The 22,190-nt window shown below is 38.6% G+C and overlaps 1 protein-coding gene across 1 annotated transcript; it reads right to left on the bottom strand.

Moving 5' to 3' along the window:
* Positions 1 to 354: 354 nt before the first annotated feature.
* Positions 355 to 21,184, bottom strand: bmt2 (base methyltransferase of 25S rRNA 2 homolog). Its single transcript, XM_003221279.4, has 5 exons — positions 20,863 to 21,184; positions 6,646 to 6,787; positions 5,624 to 5,788; positions 4,447 to 4,561; positions 355 to 3,807 (listed from the first exon to the last, which is right to left on the bottom strand). The coding sequence occupies exons 1-5, from the start codon at positions 21,167 to 21,169 to the stop codon at positions 3,178 to 3,180; spliced, it is 1,359 nt and encodes a 452-aa protein (XP_003221327.1). The 5' UTR covers positions 21,170 to 21,184; the 3' UTR covers positions 355 to 3,177.
* Between the last annotated feature and the right edge of the window lie 1,006 nt (positions 21,185 to 22,190).

The raw sequence follows: 22,190 nt of genomic DNA, 5'->3' as shown, positions 1-22,190 counted from the left end.
GTACAAGAACATTTATCCTTTACTTGGCTGTGTAAAAGGCTGACTTAACTACTGAGATGCTTTGAACATCTTACAACAGAGCAAGATGTTTAAATATTCTCTAATGCATATGTTTTTGTGATTTGGAGAAAATTGTAGGATCAGCACAAGGTATTATGTTTCTGTATATACAGCGTGTTGTCATTAGTCAACAATTGCTTTTGCAACTGTAAAATCTGAAGCGAGTCTGGTTTCTACACCAAAACATTCTAACATTCCTTCAGTTTTGCAACAAGGCTGTCATCACAATTGTGTTGTCTTGATAGCAAAATGTCAACTTGGTGAAATTGGGAATGCATCAGCCACACTTAGAAATCTGTTTGCACTTTTTCTTTTAATGCACTCACTCACAGAACAGAAGGAAAAAAAAACAAATGCAAAGTTTGGTGGCACGCTTTCTTCCCACAGATCTAGATATTTTCCTTGTCATTGGAATCTCAAGAAGTCTTTCAGATCTGTGTAGGCATCCTGAAAGCTGCATTTCTAGTGAAACCCCAGTGAAAATTTCTCAAAAGAAGCAAAACTATGGTTTTTAAAAATCACCATACCCACAACTATCAATTCCAGGAAAAACATCATTTTGAAAGCTGTATCTACATTAGGGTACCAAAACAACAACAATAATCAAAGCTTTTTTCTCTAATGAAACACCCATAACACTGTCACCAAGCCATCCATTATTATTGGCCAACTTCTACCATTCCAACTTTTAAGCAATTTAATCTACATACACCATGACCTGGATTCCATCATGTGAATGAATGGGGAAAACAGTGACATTGATACACACAATATAACAGAAGTGCATTGTGCTAAGGAGTTCTGAGGACTTTTTGCTAATAAACAGCACATCATGCACATTTTAGAGAAGTAATCAGTATTATATAATTGAAAGGACAGCACCAACATGTTTTTAACTACTGCAAGAACTAAAAAAAAGAAGCTCTTCAAAAACTAAGTTATGAAAAATATTAAGCATTAATATAGGCAAACTGCAATTTGCTTGATCAGCAACTTGTTTTGTTCAAGGGCTTCTGAAAATCCACTAGAATGTGATATCTTGAAACTACTACTGTTATGTTAGTTGATCCACAGTCCACTTTAGCTTGAATACAAATAAGTTGTCAAATTTTGCCTAGAGGCTGGAAGCTACTGACTATTTCCTTTTTAAAAGTGCATAGTCTAACATTGAATTCAATATAGATAAGTGATAACTCAAGCAACTTTGGTATGCAACTTTTCATCGTCCAATTCTCTGATGCACAGTGAGAATGGACAGGATATTTCTCAAGCTGATACTTGTTTCCAGCAACAGTAGTTTTATTTCATTTCAGCAATCCTCCTCAATTTTCCTGCAAAAAGCTACCCTTGAGAAGAAATCCATAGAAAAGAGACTGCCCGGGTGGAGAATCAGCAAGAGAATATTTCTAAATCTCATTTAAATTGAAGGTTCACTGCCCTATCAGCAATTAAAGAGAGGGAGAGAAGACCATACTATTGTGGCCCAAGAATTAGGGCAAGCTGAGGCTGCTATTCCAAGAAGTATTTAGATCTTGTATTATGAAAAAAAGTTTAGTAGGATTACTGCTTGAAAACAAAATCAGGACATTTTGGGGCTTTTTAAAGAAACCCGGAGTCACACAAATACAAATGCTTGAAAACAAAATCAGGACATTTTGGGGCTTTTTAAAGATCAGTTACAAGAGCTTAAAGAAAATGCTTTCATACAAAGCGACATCACCATTTATGACTATTTTTATATATGAACTACCTAGCACATTATGCAAAAAGCAAATGCAGAAGTCAACTGTGAAACTTTAGTGCAAAGTTTTGGTTGGAGAGTGTACACTGTATTTCATAAAGAAACCACACTCCCCTCTCTACCTTTCAAGCTGTGTGGTGATACTCCTGAAATGGCACTTGGCTAACCTGCTTAATGTTAACACTATCTTTTTGAAACTACAGAACATGTACTGGCCAAAACCCGGAGTCACACAAATACAAATGCTTCATGCGAATACTTGATAGAGAAATGGTTTTGCACCTTTATAATAATAATAAAAAATCATTTTCCTGTTAAGTGTTGGCTTGAAGCATATGTATGCAATTCTTACAGTTAAAAAATGTGATGCAGTTGAGAATAGTGCAGGAAGTAAAGCAAACTTGGTTAAAAGGGGTTTGTTTCAGCATATTGTGAACAAAGTACTTTTTAAAATTACTATCAAAGAAACTGATTCCTTTGATTCCAAATATCTTTTAAAAATATATGAAGATTAGCTTCTAGAAAGCTTTCCAAAATTGTATTATTTTCACTTACAGTTGATGGGACACATTGCAAAGAAAAATATTAATGTCTACAAGATCAGGATTATCAAACATTTGCCAATATCATTTAATGCAAAACTTTTGAAAGTTCACATTTCCTACTTGAACACTTTGCTGCATAATGCGGTGTAAAACAGTACTGTATGAAATGTTAGAATATTCTAATATTCTATCAGAAGTGGGAGCAGAGAGCTAAACCTGAATGTTATGTATTTTTCTGAGGACAGAGAGGATGGTATCCTACAAAATGTTCCAGTTGCAACGTTACAGACAAGTTATTAAGCAGACATTTGCATTTCACTAGATCAAGATCAATTCACACTAAACTCTGTTCTTTCTATATATTGTTGTTTTTTCAAGTCAAAAGCTAAGTCTCTTTCTTAGGCATCACCAGTGCATATTATCTTTTATGCTCAAACAACTGAGAAATGCTAGCATGAATCTCAACCAATGCAGAAAGTAAAAAAAAAAAATCAAATCAAGATACATTGGTATATATTTCAGAATCACAGCTTCACAGCACTGGAGGAAAGGATAAACCGTACCTTTCTGGAATATTTTACTGATACAAATAGTAAATCAAACCCTGTTCATGCGATCACATGAGCCATTCTGCATAACACACACACTTCAACTTTTCAATACAAGAATAAATTTTAAAATTCAGAAGTAGAAAAAAATAGTGACAGTTTTAGGAAATCTTTTTGTACTTCCTTTCCACAAATGTTTTATGTGCAGAGCAGATGTCAGTTTAGCAAGATTAGTTTTACAGTAAATGGAGCTTGGACTTCAAAGTAGATTTTAACTGTTACACTAAGTTAGAAGCAATATAGGGTCTTCTAGCTCATAGAAAGGAATAGAGCTGGCCTGGCTCTCCCCTGAGTCTGAGTCATAAGGAGCGTCTGGGAGTTCCATGAAACTATATGCAAGTTGTTCATCTTCAGCATCTGATCGGATATAGCAGGAATTATTAGAAAATTCCTCATCTTCTATACTGTTGAAATCCTGGGGGATGTACAACATTCCTGGGTAGTTCCTGCTTACCAAGTCACTAGTTGTTTTGAGAGAGATCTTTCTAAATGCCATTAGATGCATGTGAGAGAGCTTGGAGTACTTGAAACGTTTAAAACCCAAGGATTCGATAGCAATTTTCCAGCTTTTCATCATCATGGCGTGGCGATTCTGATGGGACGAATCAGGAGTTATAATGAGTAGCAATCCGTTTAAGGTAAGGAGTTCATGGGCTTTTTTGCAGCATATCCACCGTTGATAGGGCGAAGGGAAGTAAGAAAGAAGGAGGGAGAAGACTATAACATGAAATAACTCTCCAGGCAAACAATCAATGGGATTTTTCAGCTGTTTCAAAAAAGCATCGATGGCATCCTGTGCAAGCTGAAGAGGCTGCTGAATCTGAAGGTTTAAGAAGTCACATTTGTAGACAGTCTAAAGGAAGAAACAGATACAGTAAAAGACTCTAAGAATGCCATCTGGATCTATTAAAACATTGTTTCAAGTAAAGTTAGAACCCAATTAGAGATTTTACTCAACAAACTCATTCAATTTCCATTTGGATAGCATTTTAAATTATATAGATAACATATTACTTTTAGTTAAGGCACATGATTACTAGAAGGCAACCATTTAGAAAAGGCATTCCATCGAAGAAATGCTTCCTGAAATTGTGTTGACCAATTCCTCTTTTCCCAGGTATTTTCATTTATCATTTCCAGCCCCAAAAGATGGTTAACTAAAGTTAAAAAAAATAAACCAACTAATTATACAACACAGCCATAACCTGAAGAACATTGGTCAGATTAGTGACAATTTAGGTTCTGCTACAGCCTTACTATCCAAAGCCAGTTTACAAGTTTACATGTACCAAAAGAAAAGCTAAAACCATCTTTAAGAAACTCCACTATTATAATCATTATTAGTTTTACTTTTTTGGTATTGTCGCTGGGGAGCTATATATAATGATTATAAAATACCACATCTCAGTATAAATAATGAGTATTGCTAGTGAGTAAGTGTATAAAGGTTCATATTTTAGGATTTATTTACCTCTCCTCACAATTTCCATACCTCAACAGCTGGGACAATATCAATACCAACAGTCAAAAATTCTTCAAACTTCAAAAATGGGTTGAAACAGCTTCCAACATCAAGTAGTCTAATCTTTCCTGAAGGATGAAGCAATCTAGATAAAGAGTAATAGAATTTGTCAAACTACGTTTTCAAAATGCTATGCAATATTTTAAAATCTCAAATGTTGCTTCAAGTAACAATTTGCAGGTTAAAAGTTAATTACTGGTAACACCCCATGTCTTCTTCCTTCTTTTCAGCTTTCCATATTTTGAGGGTTCCACATGGGTCCAAATAAAAACATACATTACATTAAAAAGCAACAGATGGTTCCCTCTAAGTGCTAAAACATTATTTCTACTCCATCTTTCCCTACATACAGTGGAACCTCAACTTAAGAGTGTCCCAACTTAAAGTTTTGAGTTAAGAGCCACCACTTGGCCCGGGTTTCACTTTGACATACAAACAGCATTTTGAGTTAAGAGCTAGAGCCAGAAGGAGTGCCAATGTGAGAGTACAGAGCTTTAGGGCTTCAAGGGAGCAGCCTCTGTGCCTTTGTCCGCTTTGGGAGATTGCGATCTGTTTTCCTCTTGTCTGCTCTGACAAAGTTTGAGTTAGCTGATTTTGTGTGCTTTTATTCCTGGTATGTTTGGCTTCAGGAAGAGAGAGAGGGAGAGAACAAGAGAAGGAGGAAGGCTGGCATGAGTACACTATGAAGAAAATGATGCTTCTGCCTCTTCACTTTGGTCTTTGTGCTTCCTTGCCACAACTTTGTGCTTTTACTATTGCAAAGTTTATCTTTTTTATTGTTCATGTGAATGTGCAGATTTTGCCTTGCTGTTACACTGGCCAAAACACATTTTTTTTTTGACTCAAATGTGCTTCCTTGCCACAACTTTGTGCTTCTACCTTTTTTAAGTTGATCTTTCTTTTTTATTGTTCCATGTGAAAGTGCATTTATACATTTGTTCTTCATAAAGTACATTTTCTTATTTTAAAACATGTAACAAAAATTGGGGATTGGAACGGATTAATGGCATTTAAATGCATTTTAATGATAAAATCTGATGACATTTACTTCCTTCATTGAATATACTAACATTTTGAAATGTTTTAAGAACACTATCTTCCCACAACCACACCTGAAACCATTATCTGACTTCTATTATATACTTACTCATCTGTTAAAGAAGTATGATTTGAATTTTCTGAAGAATTTTCAGTTTTTGGAGTTGGATGAATGCCTGTGTTTGGAATAACTTTGCTTGTAAAGATTCCTCTTTTCTCATCTTTTTCCAGAGCTTTCCGTTTTCCACCATTTTGAAAATACTCCCGTGATACACTTCAAAAAAGGCAAGACAATTCACCAAAGCCTTTGTCATACTTTTATGAGGCACTTCATTATTATGTAAGTTAAAACATATTGTAATTATACCTTTTTTCATTTAAAAATTATTTTCATGACATCATTAATGATGCTGTCTTGGGGAGTCTTCTAGATCTGTTTCTCCAGTGCAACTCATTAAGTTCCCCATGCAATGAAATGGACTGTACTATACTGTAGAATTCTATAAACCCCACCATTTCCACTTCCTTCCCACATTCAATTTCCTTCCTCAGTTTTTATCTTCCACAATGTTTTCTATATCAAGCCTCCATTTATAGTAGGCTCTCCTTCAACTCTCTATTCCACCTGACAAATGTAAAACCAGCCATTTGAAACAAAAGTACTTTAATCTGCTTGTATACGTCAAGCCCATGGGCTTCATGTTACTGCACAGAGCAGTCTAGTATAATCTACAGATGTCAGAACTGCATCACCACTGGTAACATCTGCTCTAGAAACAAGAATGAGCTATTTGTGTAACTGGAACAAACTAAAACTTTTAATCCCCATATGTCTGGCAATGCTTGGTCTTAATCCACAGTTCAGATTGATGCCAGTCATGTGGCTTGAAAAAGATGTCTGGTAGCAAATACCTTTCATAAATCTTGACACCCCCAGTTGTGTGCCTCCTACTAATTACTTAAATGTAAAGGCTGCTACTAATTCAAGATGCTGATACCCAAAATCTGAAGGCAATTACATACAAATAAATCCAAAAGCAACCATAACTCCACAAACTGTCCTCCTACAGAAGTTTGCAAATGCTACAAAAGGTCTTATGCTCTCATTAGCTAGACCATGCAAAGACTTACCTGCAGCACCACTCAATACGACCCTCTCCTTCGCTGGCTTTAGTCCAGTGATTGTCTGCCAAGTTTTTCATTGCTTCAGCGTATTCACACAAAGTTTCCTCGTCCTCACAATGTTCACGCCAGATTTTATCAAAGTCTCCCACTAAAATGCACACACAGATGAAACAAAGATACAAGTAACAGAGGAATAGTTATCAAAAGTTGAGGTAACAAAACCCTATGCGCAAATGTTCATCACAAAGAAGGAGATATCACTATACAGTAACAGAAACCAACCAACCAAAGACAGGCACTTAGATTTCTAGAAAGTGTATATACTATCCAAGAATGTGGCTTGTCATATAAAAAGATATATGAAATACTGAAATTCCACTCAAGGTTTGAATAAAGAGTTGCTGAATTCTGGAAGAAATTGTATAGCCATCATATCCTCACTCAATGAAAAGCATAATTTACAAACAATTTTATTACAATTATTTTTGCAAAGCAAGAAAATTCTTTCAAACAATTGTTTCAAAGTTTTTATTGAAAGGCATATCTCTTGCAGATTTTATACCCCCAATATATAGTCTATAGAAAGTTGCTTAGACCACTAGGTAACTATTGCAATAGGAAAAATACACAAATTTCAAGTAAAAGAAAGGAACAAGCAGTTAGGTTATCTGGCTCCTAGAAAAGCACAGAACCCTACACTTTCCCAAAATGTGTTGCTGTCAGACTCGCTTGAGAATCCAACTCAGAGGACATTACCTGGTAAAGTACTTTATTTGTTTCAGTCTCATGTTAAGAAAGCATACACATCCTGTGCACAAATTCTGCTGAAATGAACAGACCCAGCAGCAGAGGTGATTCACTCATGCTCTTCCCTCCCATATCTTCAACACTCAATGGAAATTTTGTAGCTGTTTTTCTGGCTCAGCAAACAAACTATAATATCAGATTACTAATAAGACAAGCCTTCTACTGTTGAAGGCTGAAGTTTACTTTAACCACTATTTCCTGAATCTTTTAACCACGCTGATGAAACAACAATGGAAAGCTATGTAATCCCTTCAAAATAACCAATAGATGTTCTCTAATCAGATCATGTTCAGTAACCATTTAATGTTGCACAAAATGAAAAGCTACAAGTCTGCTATTTGTTTGCAAGCACAGTCTTTTCCCCCCTTTGGCAACTGAACATATCTGAATCTAAGCCATCTGTACCAAGAATTAATCCCCATTTTATACACATACACTCTCAACTGCATTTTTTCCATTCCTGCTTCCTTAAACCATTTTCTTTACTGTGGTTACAATTAGGGACAGGTCAAGGAAGCACAGGTAAGAAGTTAAGAACCTTAGGGGATGAATTTCAACATTAAAACATATAGTGCAAGGTAAAGCCATATTTATTATTAGCCAAATGTCATCTGAATGTTTTGATAACTTTAAGGGAATGTAAACCCAACATGTGACTGCATCCATTTGGGACATCATGCAAAGTTGGACAACTTCTCTGTGTTAATTCTTTTAATAAAATAACAGCAACTTCCACTTCTCATAACACAGTAGTTGTAGGCAGGATATATATTATGCTAGTGCTTCATTGTATCTTCATAGAATCATAAAGTACAAATGACTTTAGTGGGTCATCTTGTCAATTCCCTCAGTGTGAAGACAAGGTAAGCTCAATGGCCTAAATGTCCTAAATGCCCCAGATCCCATCTGATCTTGGGAGCAAAGCAGGAACAGCTCTGGTTAGTACTTGGAAGGAATACCTGGTGCTGTAGGCTATACTTAAGAGGAAAAAACTGGCAAAGCCCATGCCTGAGTATTCCCTTACCGAAAAAGCCATATGAAATGCTTGAGATTGCCACGAGTAGATAATCTGAAGTTTTCTATGCACACACACAAATTATGTTTTATTGATTTTGACTATAGTACTGTAAGCTTCTTTTAAAAAAACCAATGTTGAACTGGATCTGCTCACTGAAAACAGAGTGTTTTATACATAATTTTAGTGAGAAATGCCTGCCCAGCCGTTCATTATGGACTACAATTCCATGACTAACTTGCCTTGGCTTTCTTCAATGGCCATGGTTGTTTGGAAGTTATCCTAATTTTCCTATTGCTTTTATGTATTGGTCAACATAGCCTGATCTGAAAGGAACTTGTATTATCTTTCTGCTATTCTAAAAATACAAACTAATGACTCGCTTCTTTTATTCTCATTTTCTCCAAGTGAGCCATTGCCATTTTCTTAAGATCTTCCTAATCAAACTCTCCATAATTTATCATCCTCACTTTTTTTATCATCTTGACTGAAATGTAAGACATATAACTAAATAGAATTTTCTCTAGTTTATAGATATTTAGTTAATCAATGCCCCTGGTGGCACAGTACGTTAAAGCGCTGAGTTGCTGAACTTGCGGACCAAAAGGTGCCAGGTTCAAATCCCGGGAGCGGAATGAGTGCCCGCTGTTAGCCCCAGCTCCTGCCAACCTAGCAGTTCGAAAACATGCAAATGTGAGTAGATCAATAGGTCCTCTGGCGGGAATGTAACGGTGCTCCATGCAGTCATGCTGGCCACATGACCTTGGAGGTGTCTACGGACAATGCCAGCTCTTTGACTTAGAAATGGAGATGAGCACCAACCCCCATAGTCAGACATGACTGGACTTAACGTCAGGGGAAAACCTTTACCTTTACCTATTGGTACCACAGTTACCTGCATGTGGTTTCAGAATGTTAGTTGTTACATGCAGAACTATATTGGCAACCCATGTTGGTTTGGCAGCCACTATAAATTCTTTCACAATTTTGCAAGAGAGTTAACAATGTAGAGAGTTTCCTTAACAGAAACAAGAGATTAGAAATAAACAACTTTACAGTCCACAAAGATTAACTAGTAGGCCATTTGACTTTTTGTATCTTCTTAATAGAAAAGCCAATCTTTGCTCCAGAACAATCAGTCTGTAAACATCTGAATCAGACCACTCTTGCTAGTTTGTAAGTAAACTATTTAATGTGGCGATGGACATCAACTGAGTCACCTTTCAAATGAGATTAGGCACATTTATAGAAGCTATTCACCAAGTCTGTCAACAATAGTGGGGGAATAAGCCAGGACTGTTTCTTCACGTTCTGCTTGTAGATTTGCATTTGCTTTGCCAATAACAAATAATTTATAAAAAGACAATTAATCTGATATAAAAGTGCTATTATTCTAAGCTCAGTTATTCTTACACACACACACACACACACACACACACACACACACACACACACGGTTTTAACTTGCTGTTGTACAAAGTATTTTTAGCCTCTGTTGTACAAAGTATTTTTAGCCTCTGTTGTATTTTTCTTTATAAAACTGTGTTGTAATTAAGGACATCTCTGAGATTCTTGTTTTAATTAAAAGAAGTCCATTTGCAGGAGACTATGCAGCTTTTAATATACCATGGGGATTTAAAAGAGTTTACAAGAAAAGGCAATTCAAATAACTTTTATTGACTAGAAGGTCATAGTAATAAAAATATTTTAAAAGACATAAAATCCTACTAAATGTACTCTTTGCGATATATATATTCTCTCCCCCCCTTGGAATTAGCTATTATTATTCTGCAATTTATGGATTGTATTAAATTAAAGAGATATAATTATACCCAGTATTTTTCCAGCTAGCACATTTGATTTGTTTAAGTTCGGATTTTTAAATACACCATATGACATTGTATGAAATCCTCTCAAAATGCTTTGAAAAATAAGAATGTTTTAAATCATAGCCATTTAGTATAAAGATATACTTGCTTAAGGTTACTTCTGTTCCGGAAGGAAAGTCACATTCCATTTTTCATATATGCGGAGGTTTGCAAATGGATATATATAGAGAAACATAAACAAGTATTATAGAAGAGCATTCTGAACAGGTTTTACCTGAGTCCTGCCTACATACAATACCAAGAATGACAAATGAAACTGTTGTCCTTCCTTTTGTCAAGGGATTTTAAACATCAGAAAAAAAAACCCTTGTGCCTCACAAATCTTGGGCAAGTTGTTCTTCCCTTGCCTCCAGATGAAGGGGCAGTACAAGCAACCCACTTTTTGATTTTGACCATGCAATCATATACTGTTCTTAAAAATAAAGGGGCTACTTAGAAATAGAGGTAGGTGGATACAAAGACACCATGTTAGAATATTGGATAAACCACTGCAGCTTCTTTCAAAACACAGGATCACCATCTACAAATAAAGCACTTGGCAAGCTTCTCTCTTAAGTATCATATAAATGTAGCACAATTCTATGCAGTATAACAGAATCATTGATGTGAAAGTGGGATAGAAAATATACCCTCCATTAATCCCATAACAAAGTTAATAAATAATATTTTAATGAAATAAGTGCAACTGTTGGTCCTAACTATAGTAGACCACTGGATCTTGGTAGTAATCCCATAACAAAGTTAATATTTTTAATGAAATAAGTGCAACTATTGGTCCCAACTATAGTAGACCACTGGATCTTGGTGTGTTATCACTTAAGTCCCATTGAATCAATGGATTCACTAAAGGTTGTTAATATTAGAAATTAGATTTAGCTTAATATGAGTAAAATTCCATCTTTTACTCTAAAAATGAGTATTTTCTTATCTACTTGACCCAAGGAAGTACATGCCAATCTGAAAATACTTAGCTGCATTTTGATTTATGGATGTTTCTTCTACTTTCTACTTTAATTTTTGACTGATTATGCTGTCTGATGTGACAGCCAAAATTAAGAATGGAACTATGTCTGTATTTCAGCATTTTGAATTTCTATTTGAACAAAATGTGAAAACATCTCAAACTAAATTAATAGATTTGTAATTATGTGTCTAGGCTTTGCTAGATCCAGTATGTTAACACCCCCCTCCTCAGATCTATATGTTTCATCACCAAAATAGAAATAAAAAGGGAAGCGGGGGTGGTGAGAATAATACTCAGACATGAAACAATAGAAAGTTCAAAATGTTTTTTATACTTAACACGAAGTTCACGAACTCTAGTTGTTTCTTTTCACATGCAAATTGTTAATTTTGAACACAAAGTATGCTGAAATACACTGAACTTCTCTTTTTATGGTGTAGGGATTGCTATTGTTACAATATTACACTACAATTGGACAACAATTGGGTACAACAGTATTAACTAAAACTAGAGTAACTACCTCTTCTTAGCACAGCTCTTCAAACATTGTAAAATTAATATGAACAGTTCTTTCTGTCTTCATTTCCTTCCTTAAAATATAAATAATCTGATGGAAATTGAAGCTTTTGAGTTGTCCTGTCTTTTAGTATTTATAAGTATTTTGATAAAAATAGTTTTAAATTAAAGCTCCGAATTTGTCTCAATGTAGTTTTTAGACCACATTATGCACCTCAGTGGTTCCTTCTATTCTTAATCAAGTATTTTTCAGTTCAGCTACTTCTAACTACCAGGATAGTTTTCAGATATTTATACAACACCTTAAATTAACATCACATCTTCTAGTTTGTTTGTTCTCATGTAAATCAGCTGACATGCCAAACAATTTTGTCATCATCTGGGGCAGCAAAAAATTCAAACAATTCACATCACTGCTAATTTGGTATCCCTGAAGCTTTACTTTCCCAGTTCTTTTGAGTGAAATATTACCAAAGTTTTCCACGTACTGTACTTTACAGGTGGGTCAGATACGAGAAATTTAATACGAACTTTGAAGTACACACATCTCATTTGCAGTAAAAAGTTTAAGTGAAGGTAAAATAGGGAAGTCCATGAAGAAAATAGAAATACAGATTGGAAAAATCTTGTGAGAAAAAAGAGATGACTACATCTGTTGGGAGAGGAATTTGCAAGCTATATTACGAACCCAAAGCAAAGGCTCCAGTGGTAATAATCTTTCCTTTTCTTCCAATTACACGTACTTCTCGCTAACACTGAGATCCATGTTATCCAGTCCCTGCAGAGATCTTGATATAGGTTTCTCACTTCATACCAGGCTCCAAAGAAATGAGAACACAAGGAGAAACTCACATCACTTCTTGGCATCAAAGCTCAGCACAAAACTGACAGACCAATTCCTGCTCTCGCCTCAAGTTTTCTGCGCATGCCAGAGGATTTAGGAAGGTGTTGAATAGTGATAGAAAACATCTGGTGACTAACAAAATACTCCCCTGCTACATAGAAAACTATTGGTTCATTCATCTCTAGATCTCCTCCTTACAGCCCTATGTTGGCAATAACACATTACTGGAAAAAAGGGACAGACAAAAACAGACATTTAGCCCTGAACACCAGTTTCTGGATTTCCAAGATATTTGCTAGCCAAAAATATCAGAAATATAGAATTTAACCGTGTTTTCATAAAGAACAGAGAAAACAAATCTAACACCTCAATGCCAAAACCTATATTACCAGCACTAATGACAGAAGTGTCCCAAATATATAACACTGTTACACAGCCAATGTATTGACAGCAATGGCTAAAAATACACTGCCACAAATTAATTACGATTAGAATGCAGACTTACCAAGTTTTTCATTTCTCTAAGGCAGCAAAGAACAAATTTCCACTGATTTCTTCACTAGAAAAGCCTCGTATTTCAACAATTTTAAAACATAACTCACACTGTGAAGCACTGATATGTAGTTCTCCCAGCAATGAAGCTGTACATATTCACTCCCACTTGCTGAACAAGAGATGAACAGAGATGTATAACAGTGCAAACCAGCAAAGATTTGTAAGCACAGAATTAAAAGCAAGAAATATAGCTCTGACCTGAGGTCCTTTTCCTCAAATCTTTCTATTAGGGGAAGGTTTTACCTTCAGTAACTATATGCTAAAATTTTTCCATTTCTTTGTTCTGCTCCAGGCAGGTCAAATTGAAAGTCTTACTGGAATCAGATTGAGGCTTTTTGAAAGAATATGTTAAGTTTTCCCATCAGTTTAACAAGGGCCTACAGGATTACATTACAGCCCCAGGACAAAGATTAAAAAACACTGGGGATTCATCTTATAGATACAGTGGTAGCAAGTGATTGGATTAAAGTACATGCATGTATAGATTAAACAAACATCTTTAAGAAAAGTCTCAGATGCCAAGACAGTATATTTAATACATTGAAAATAGTCTGAGCAGTTTTATTGTAGATGCCACACCCTCTTTTTCTGGATTTCAAAGAGCTAAGTCTAGGCAAATCCCATCCACAATTCATAGAAAATGGAAAAGATAGGAGGAACACAACAGAAAAAACAACTAGACACAGAAGTTATTGAGATAGCCATGCCCAGTACACTGAAAGATTTTGTGACCTCTGATTTATTTCAGATATAGTTGTAAATATTATAATCAATTTTAATTGCATAAGCAAGATATATTACGGGGTTCTACCCCAACCATTGTGGTGTAGGGCTACAACAAGAAAAGAAAAAGAGGAAATGAAAACACTAAGCATCATTCAGTAATGGATGAGGATTTAAAAATTTCAAATGTTATTTTGAGTAATTTTTTTGGAACATTTAAATCGATTAGCATCCCAAAATGTACAACAAACATTTATATTAATATAGCACCTCTACCAAAATTATGCACGCAAAGTATTACTGGCATATTTTGATATGTACAAAAACAGCCGGCATTGTCCATAGACACCTCCAAGGTCATGTGGCCGGCATGACTGCACGGAGCGCCGTTACCTTCCCGCCGGAGCGGTACCTATTGATCTACTCACATTTGCATGTTTTCGAACTGCTAGGTTGGCAGAAGCTGGGGCTAACAGTGGGCGCTCACTCCACTGCCAGGATTCGAACCTGCAACCTTTTAGTCCGCAAGTTCAGCAGCTCAGCGCTTTAACACACTGCGCCACTCTTTTTGTCCTTTCACACATGTGTTGGACACGAGATATATAACATGCAAATACAGTGACCATAGTTGTCCTCAGCTCTTTGGAGAGGAGTCATGTAACATTTTTCATTCTTGAAATCTCTATTTTTATATTTTCTAAAATATGAGATCAATTATTTTGGTATTCGGATTTAGTTCAGAAGAAATTATACTAGCTGTTGAATAATTATCTGTTTCAATATATGTTCATGGCTGGGAAAAATCCAACAAGTTAAAGGGTATTTTTAGCGTTTGTTTCAAAATACAGTTATCAATAGGGTGAATAAGTAGGACATAGAAGCTTTGAAAGGTAAAAAGACTAATGAGAAATGATGGTAGCAAGAGACAATTTCGTAAGTGAGGAATACCTAAACTGGGCATTCAAAATTTCCAAAATTCAAGATTCCCTTTCCAATCACAGTCAAGTAAAGTCAATTTTATTTTCTAAAAAGTAAGCAAATAAACCCAGCAGTAGTGGTATAAGATTATCTCAAGTGTTGGCACTCTTTTAATAAATTACATCCCAAGATTTCTATATACAGTGTGTGTGTGTGTGTGTGTGTATCTCTCTCTCTCTCTCTCTCTCTCTCTCTCTCTCTCTCTCTCTCTCTCTCTGTGCCCCCATCTACACTGCCATCTAATGCAGTTCACTGCAGTTTAACCTCATTGACCATATTATGCAGTTTCAAACTCCATTATATGGCAGTGTAGATAACACCTATGTTAGCTGAACTTTTCATATCTTGTACCTTGAAGTTTCGTGTAATGCAATACAAATGCCTGCTTTAAAAAAAAGAGTTTTAAAAGTGGTCTTAAGAGTAGGAATCTATCTATCTGGCCTTCACTCCTCAAGTCCAAGACAGTTATTCTCTATGCATGCTGTAGCCCAATGGAAGGGCTGGGGAGACAGCAGGTTAGGTTATGGGACATGGCACAGGATAATTCAAAACAGTGGGCTTTTACAGCAGGAAGATTAGTGGAAGTGCACTTCCAAACCCTACGGAACCCAAGATATGAACCTGTGCTAATAACATCTTCCAAGTAACTTGGAACCCTCAGTTCTTCTATCACCTTTGGGAGTTGAGGAGATGGAGTGGATTACAGGTAGTCCCCAAGTTACAAACATTTGATTTACAAACCACTCATAATTAAGAACGGGGGCATGATCCCTTAGAGGCATATAGAATGTGAAGCGTAGGAGAGTGGCACCCTTTCTCTCATCTAGAAAGGCAGATTGAGCATTCTTTATCCAGAATTCCCAAACACGCCAAAAGTTAAGAACATGGGTGGCAGAGGTAATGACACCTTTGCTTTCTGATGGTTCAATGTACTTAGGCTTTGTTTCATGCACAAAACTATCAAAACCATTGTCCATAAAATTTCCTACCGTATGTCTAAAAGATGTATATGAAACATAAATATGAGCCTTGGGTTCATACTTGATGGGATGAACCAATGGTTAAGCTATTCAGCCAGAAATTGAATAGAAAAGCACAAGGTTGTATATTTTGGCAAATGGTAGATTTGCGTGAAGCACAAAGGAGTGGACTGACGACAAATCAGATAGGAATATATATGTATAGAGAGATATATAGAGCGAGCTAGCTGACTTTATACTTCAAAAATGTACCTGCTCTGACTTACATACAAATTCAGCTTAAGAAGAAACCTATGCAATGTAACTTTGTAACATTTGTAACTTGTGGACTGTGTGTGTATGTGTGTGTTTATATGCTCTACATGGAGTTGCCTTTGAAGACTATTCAGAAGCTTCAAGTGGTCCAATGGGCGGCAGCCAGATTCCTCACTGGGGCAGCGTACAGGGAGCACACAACCGTTACGCCAGCTCCACTGGCTGCCAGTCTGCTAATGAGCACAATTCAAAGTCCTGGCATTGGCCTATAAATCCCTAAATGGCTCTGGTCCAGCTTACCTATCCGAAAGCATCTCCCTTTATGAGCCAGTTAGGGCACTAAGATCAGATGGGGAGATCCTGCTCTTGGTCATGCCGCCTTCGCAGGAGCGACTATTGGGGACGAAAGATAGGGCTTTTTTGATGGTGGCCCCTTGGCCGTGGAACTCCCCAGCAAGATCAGATCAACCCCCTCCCTCCTTAAAACTTAAAACTTGGCTTTTCAATCAAACATTTGCGGAGTGAAGTGAAATAGTTAAATGACAACCTCAGGAATTGGTGCAATGCCTAATGTTTTATGTTTATGTCCAATGTTTTATAGCTTTAATAGTTTTAATTCAGTTTTATGTTATTATGGATATGTGATGTTTTTTAAATTATGTATGTAAGGCATTGAATTTTGCCATTATTGTGTGGTGAACTGCTTTGAGTTCCCCCAGGAGTGAGAAAAGTGGAATAGAAATGAAATAAAAAAAATCTTTAAACATAATTAAAATGAAAATCTGTATGTGTGTATGTGGCAGAGGTGTCAATTTATACAGACAGCCCCCGGCCTCTACAAACTGCTTTAAGCCACAGTGCTGAGGAGCCACCAAAGGCCTCCCTCCAAGGACATTGCAGGTTACAGCAAGCCACAGTGTTCCTTTCTCTCTCCATTGCTGTGGAATTTTCATGACTCCACCCACTGCCTCCCTTAACCCTGTCCTATTCTTTTCTAAGGCACACAGCAACTGAACATACTAAAGAGAGAGGTTTGGGGAGAATTCACCATGATTTATAGGAGTTGTAGGGACTGGGATGTATAGTTCACCTGCAATCTAAGAGCATTCTGAATCTCATGATGGACCTGGAACTAATGGCAGGAGTACTCAGAGGTTGTGAGATATAATTGAAAAAACTAAGCAAGGGAGGTTTATATATCTGTGGAAGGTCCAGGGTGGGAGAAAGAACTCTTGCCTGTCGGTGGCAAGTGTGAATGTTGCAATTAATCACCTTGATTAGCACTTAATGGCTTTGCAGGTCAAGACCTGGCTAATTCATAATTAATTACAACATTCACACTTGCCTCCAACAGACAAGAGTTCTTTTTCCCACCCTGGACCTTCCACAGATATATATACCTCCCTTGCTTAGTTTCCAAAATACCTCACAACCTCTGAGGATGCCTGCCATAGATGTGGGCAAAACGTCAGGAGAGAATGCTTCTGGAACATGGTTATACAGCCCGGAAAAACTCACAGCAACCCAGTGATTCTGGAAATCAAAGCCTTCATCAACACATAGAATGTACAGTAGAGTCTTGCTTATCCAACATAAATGGGCAGGAAGAATGTTGGCTAAATGAAAATGTTGCATAATAAGGAGGGATTAAGGAAAAGCCTATTAAACATTAAATTACGTTGTGATTTTACAACAAATCGACAGAAAAAGCAGCTCAATACACGGCAACATTATGTAGTAATTACTATATTTAAGTATTTAGCACCAAAACATTGCAATGTCTTGTTAACATTGACTACAAAACACTACTAAAAATTGACTACAAATAAAGAATTGCACAAAATGATCTTATAGTAACAACATTGTTGAAAGTTAAATCTGTAAAAAGTTCAGTCCTTGCTACCAGGAGAAACAGCTGTGGATTTGGGCAGGAGTCAGACTGCATTAGATAATACAGAATGTTGGATAAGCGAAGGTTATATATTTATTTGCTGTATTTCTACCCCGCCTTTCTCTACCCCGAAGGGAATCAAGGTGGCTTACATGGAGGTAATAATTCAATGCCTTAAAACAGGGGTCCCCAAACTTTTTAAACAGGGGGCCAGTTCACCGTTCCTCAGACCCTTGGAGGGCCGGACTATAGCTGAAAAAAAAACCCTATAAATAAATTCCTATGCACACTGCACCTCTCTTATTTTGAAGTAAAAAATAACCCATACAGGATCAAATACAGCCTAAATGTTAATCATAATCATAATAAAAATAATAAAAAGGGTTGGATGCATCACACAGCCCTAAATGCTTGGGAACTTGTGATTTTGTGATACGAAATCCAGCATACCGTATATACTTGAGTATAAGCTGACCCGAATATAAGCCGATACACCGAATTTTAGCACAAAACAACTGGGAAAACATTGACTCCAGTATAAGCCGAGGGTGGTAAATTTCAAAAATAAAAACAGATACCAATAAAATTACATTAATTGAGGCATCAGTGGGTTAAATGTTTTTGAATATTTACATAAAGCTCAAATTTAAGATAAGACTGTCCAGCTCTGATCAAATCATTATTCTCATCTTCTTCAATGTAAATGTGCTTATGTATCTTTTTAATAATAATAGAGTAAAATAATACATGGAATAATAATAATAAATACAGGAAAATAATGCATGTAATAATAAATAGAGTAAAATAATAAATGCAATAATAAGATCAGAGTGAAATAATAAATGTATTAATAATAATTGGGCCATTTAGTCCAGCCCCCTTCTGCCTTTGTGCACAAAAAGCACCAGCAAAGCACCCCTTGATAATTAATTATTAATTAAATAATTAAAATACCATTATAAACACACCGGGCGAGGGAGGAGGCGGGGGCCAGATAAATGGCTTTGATGGGCCACATGTGGCCCCCGGGCCTTAGTTTGGGGACCCCTGCCTTAAAACATATATTACAGACATTAAAATTAAATTAAAAACAGGCATACTAAACCTTTGAAAACATACTTAAAATCATGCCATCCATAATAATAATCCAGGCACTTCCATAGTCAACTCCATATTTCAAGATGTTATTCACTAAAAGCCTGACCCTACAACTAAGTTTTTATCTTTCTTCTAAAGGTTAGGAGGGAAGGAGCTGATCTAATGTCACTGAGGGGGGAGTTCCATAGTCGAGGGGCCACCATTGAGAAGGCCGTCTCTCATCCCCACCAATCGCACCTGCCAGGGAGGCGAGAATGAGAGCAGGGCCTTCCCAGACGATCTTAATCTCCGATAAGCGAGACTCTACTGCAGTGGTTCCCAAACTTATTTGGTCTACCGCCCTCTTTCCAGAAAAACTATTACTCAGCGCCCACTGGAAAGGGAGGTGTGGCTTTGAGGGGTGGGTCCAAGATGCAGGGCTGGGAGGGGGAGATGGGTGGGGCTACAAATGGGCGGCCAGGACTGCAATGGGCGGAGTTATAAGCTCTGAGGCAGGGCTGAGCTTCTATCCCTGTCCTGCGGTGCCTGCCAGGACACAGGGGGCGGGGCTAGAGGAGGGGGCGGTGCCTCTACCCAAGTGCCTGATGGGGCTGAACCTCTATACCCCGACCCATGTTCTAATAAGCGCCTCAGGGGAGTTATACAGAGGTTCAGCCCTGTCTTGCGCTCTTGGGAAGAGGCCCCGCCCCTAAGTCCTAAAAGGCCTCTCAGGGAGATGTATAGAATTCAGCCCTGTCTCAGGCTCTTGGGAAGAGGCCCCGCCCCTAGCCCCACCCTTTAGTCCTAAAAGGCCTCTCAGGGGAGGTATAGAGGCTCAGCCCTGTCTCGGGCTCTTGGAAGGAGGCCTCGCCTCGTTCCCTAGGTCTGCCCTCTGTGTCCCAACAGGAGCCTCAGGAGAGGTATAGATTCTCAGCCCTGTCTCAGGCTCTTGGGAAGAAGCCACTCCCACTCCTCTAGCTTCGCCCCCTGTGTCTTAACAGGCACCTCAGGGGCTCAGCCCTGTCTCTGGCACTTGGGAAGAGGCCCCACCTCCGTGTCCTAATAGGTGCCATCACGGCCCCCCCTGGATCGCTACAGCGCCCACCAGGGGGCGGTAGCGCCCACTTTGGGAATCACTGCTCTACTGGATCTTGTTTATAACTGCCTGTATGTGTGTGTATATGTGTGTGTTTATGCTTTGGAATGCCTGTCTTTGTATATAGGCAAGGCATGGGCAAACTTGGGCCCTCCAGGTGTTTTGGATTTCAACTCCCACATTTCCTAACAGGAAGTGTGGGAGTTGAAGTCCAAAACACCTGGAGGGCCCAAGTTTGCCTATGCCTGATATAGGCAAGATTCAAAACCAAAAATACGAAAGAAAACATATCCCAAATACTTCTGCTCCCAAGCCTTTGGGATGAGGGAAGCTCAACCTGTAGAAGCCCCAAGGGCGACCTACCTCCGGGCATCTAATTTCAATGGGCCAAATGCCGGAGAAGCCCTTCTTCGGCTCTGGAACCCAAGTCTGAGGGCGAGAGAGGCCATGGGCGCCCTCCTCTCCTTCCCTTCCTCCCTCCTTTTCCATTTGCACCCGGGGCTGAAGGCTGAGAGGGAAGGGGGCGGTGCCCAGGCTGCCCTCCCGCACTAGGCCTCTCTCACACTGAGGGAAAAGCCGGCCAAAGAGCCCCCCCCCCCCCCCAATCATCTGAGGGCAGAGGCCTAGGCCCACCTTCACGGTACTTCTTGCGGAGGCGCCGGTGGACGCTCTTCACCACCCCGGAGAGCTTCTCCTGCTGCAGCTTCCTCTCCCGCTCGCGGGGTGGGGCGGAGGCTGAGGCGTCCCTGTAAGCCCCCGCCTGAAGCTCCATCGCCCGCTCTCCCGGCTCCTCTCTCAGGAAGGGGGCGGCGGCCGCGGAACTGAACTCCAGGCACGGCGCGGATGAGGTAAAGTTCGCAGGGTCACGTGACGCGTTGGAGCTCGCCTCCCGGGGCATGCTGGGAAGTGTGGTTTCTTTTGCAACAGGCCCGGCCGCCATTGCAGCCCTGGGCTTGCTCAACTTTTTCTTTTTGTAGACTTCAACTCCCAGAAGCCTTTGCCGGCTTGGGCAATGATCAGGGATTCTGGGAAGTGGAGTCCAAAGGCAAATACCACAGCAGGCATGGGCAAACTTGAGCCCTCCGGGTGTTTTGGATTTCAACCGGCTGTTAGGAATTGTGGGAGTTGAAGTCCAAAACACCCGGAGGGCCCAAGTTTGCCCATGCCCGCACTACAGTTTTGACACCATAGCTCAATGCTGTGGAATATGAGAATTCTAGACTGCTGTGAGTTTTTCCTGTCTGTATAGCCATGTTCCAGAAGCAGTCTCTCCTGATGTTTCGCCCACATTTATGGCAGGCATCCTCAGAAGTTGTGAGGCCTGTTGGAAACTAAGCAAGAGAGGTTTATATATCTGTGGAAGAAAAAAAAAATCTTGTCTGATGTAGGCAGGTGTGAATGTTGTAATTAATCTCCTTGGTTAGCATTAATGGCCTTGCCAGCTTTAAGGCCTGGCTTCTTCTTCCCTGGGGGAATCTTTTGTTCGGAGGTGTTAGCTGGCCCTGATTGATTCATGTCTGAAATTCCTCTGTTTTCAGAGTGTTGCTCCTTATTTACTGTTCTGATTTTAGAGTTTTTAAAAAAATACTGGTTGTGTTCACTTTCATGGTTTCCTCCTTTCTGTTGCTATTGTCCACATGCTTGTGGATTTCAATGGCTTTTTTGTGTAATCTGATATGGTGGTTGTTAGAGTGGTCCAGCATTTCTGTGTTCTCCAATAATATGCTGTGTCCAGGTTGGTTCATCAAGTGCTTCCCAGGTAGGAAGCAGCCAGGCTTTGAAGCTGCAAGGCCATTCAATGCTAATCAAGGTGTCCAATTGCAACATTCACAGCTGCCTCAAGCAAACAAGAGTTCTTTCTCTCACCTTGAACATTCCACAGATATATAAACCCCACTTGTACAGTTTTCCAACAGACCTCACGGTTTCTGAGGATGCCTGCCATAGATGTGAAATAATGC

The sequence above is a fragment of the Anolis carolinensis genome, chromosome 5 (genome assembly GCF_035594765.1).
Source record: "Anolis carolinensis isolate JA03-04 chromosome 5, rAnoCar3.1.pri, whole genome shotgun sequence".
In the NCBI taxonomy this organism is placed as follows: Eukaryota; Metazoa; Chordata; class Lepidosauria; order Squamata; family Dactyloidae; genus Anolis; species Anolis carolinensis.
This window is presented reverse-complemented; position numbering and strand designations above follow the sequence as displayed.

Coding starts and splice junctions, on each gene's coding strand:
- bmt2 (XM_003221279.4), bottom strand. CDS start 21,169: ATGGCGGCCGGGCCTGTTGCAAAAGAAACCACACTTCCCAGCATGCCC. Junction 6,788..20,862: donor CCGCAAGAAGTACCGTGAAG/GTGGGCCTAGGC, acceptor TGTGCATTTTAG/TGGGAGACTTTGATAAAATC. Junction 3,808..4,446: donor ATATTGTCCCAGCTGTTGAG/GTATGGAAATTG, acceptor TTCTTCCTTTAG/ACTGTCTACAAATGTGACTT.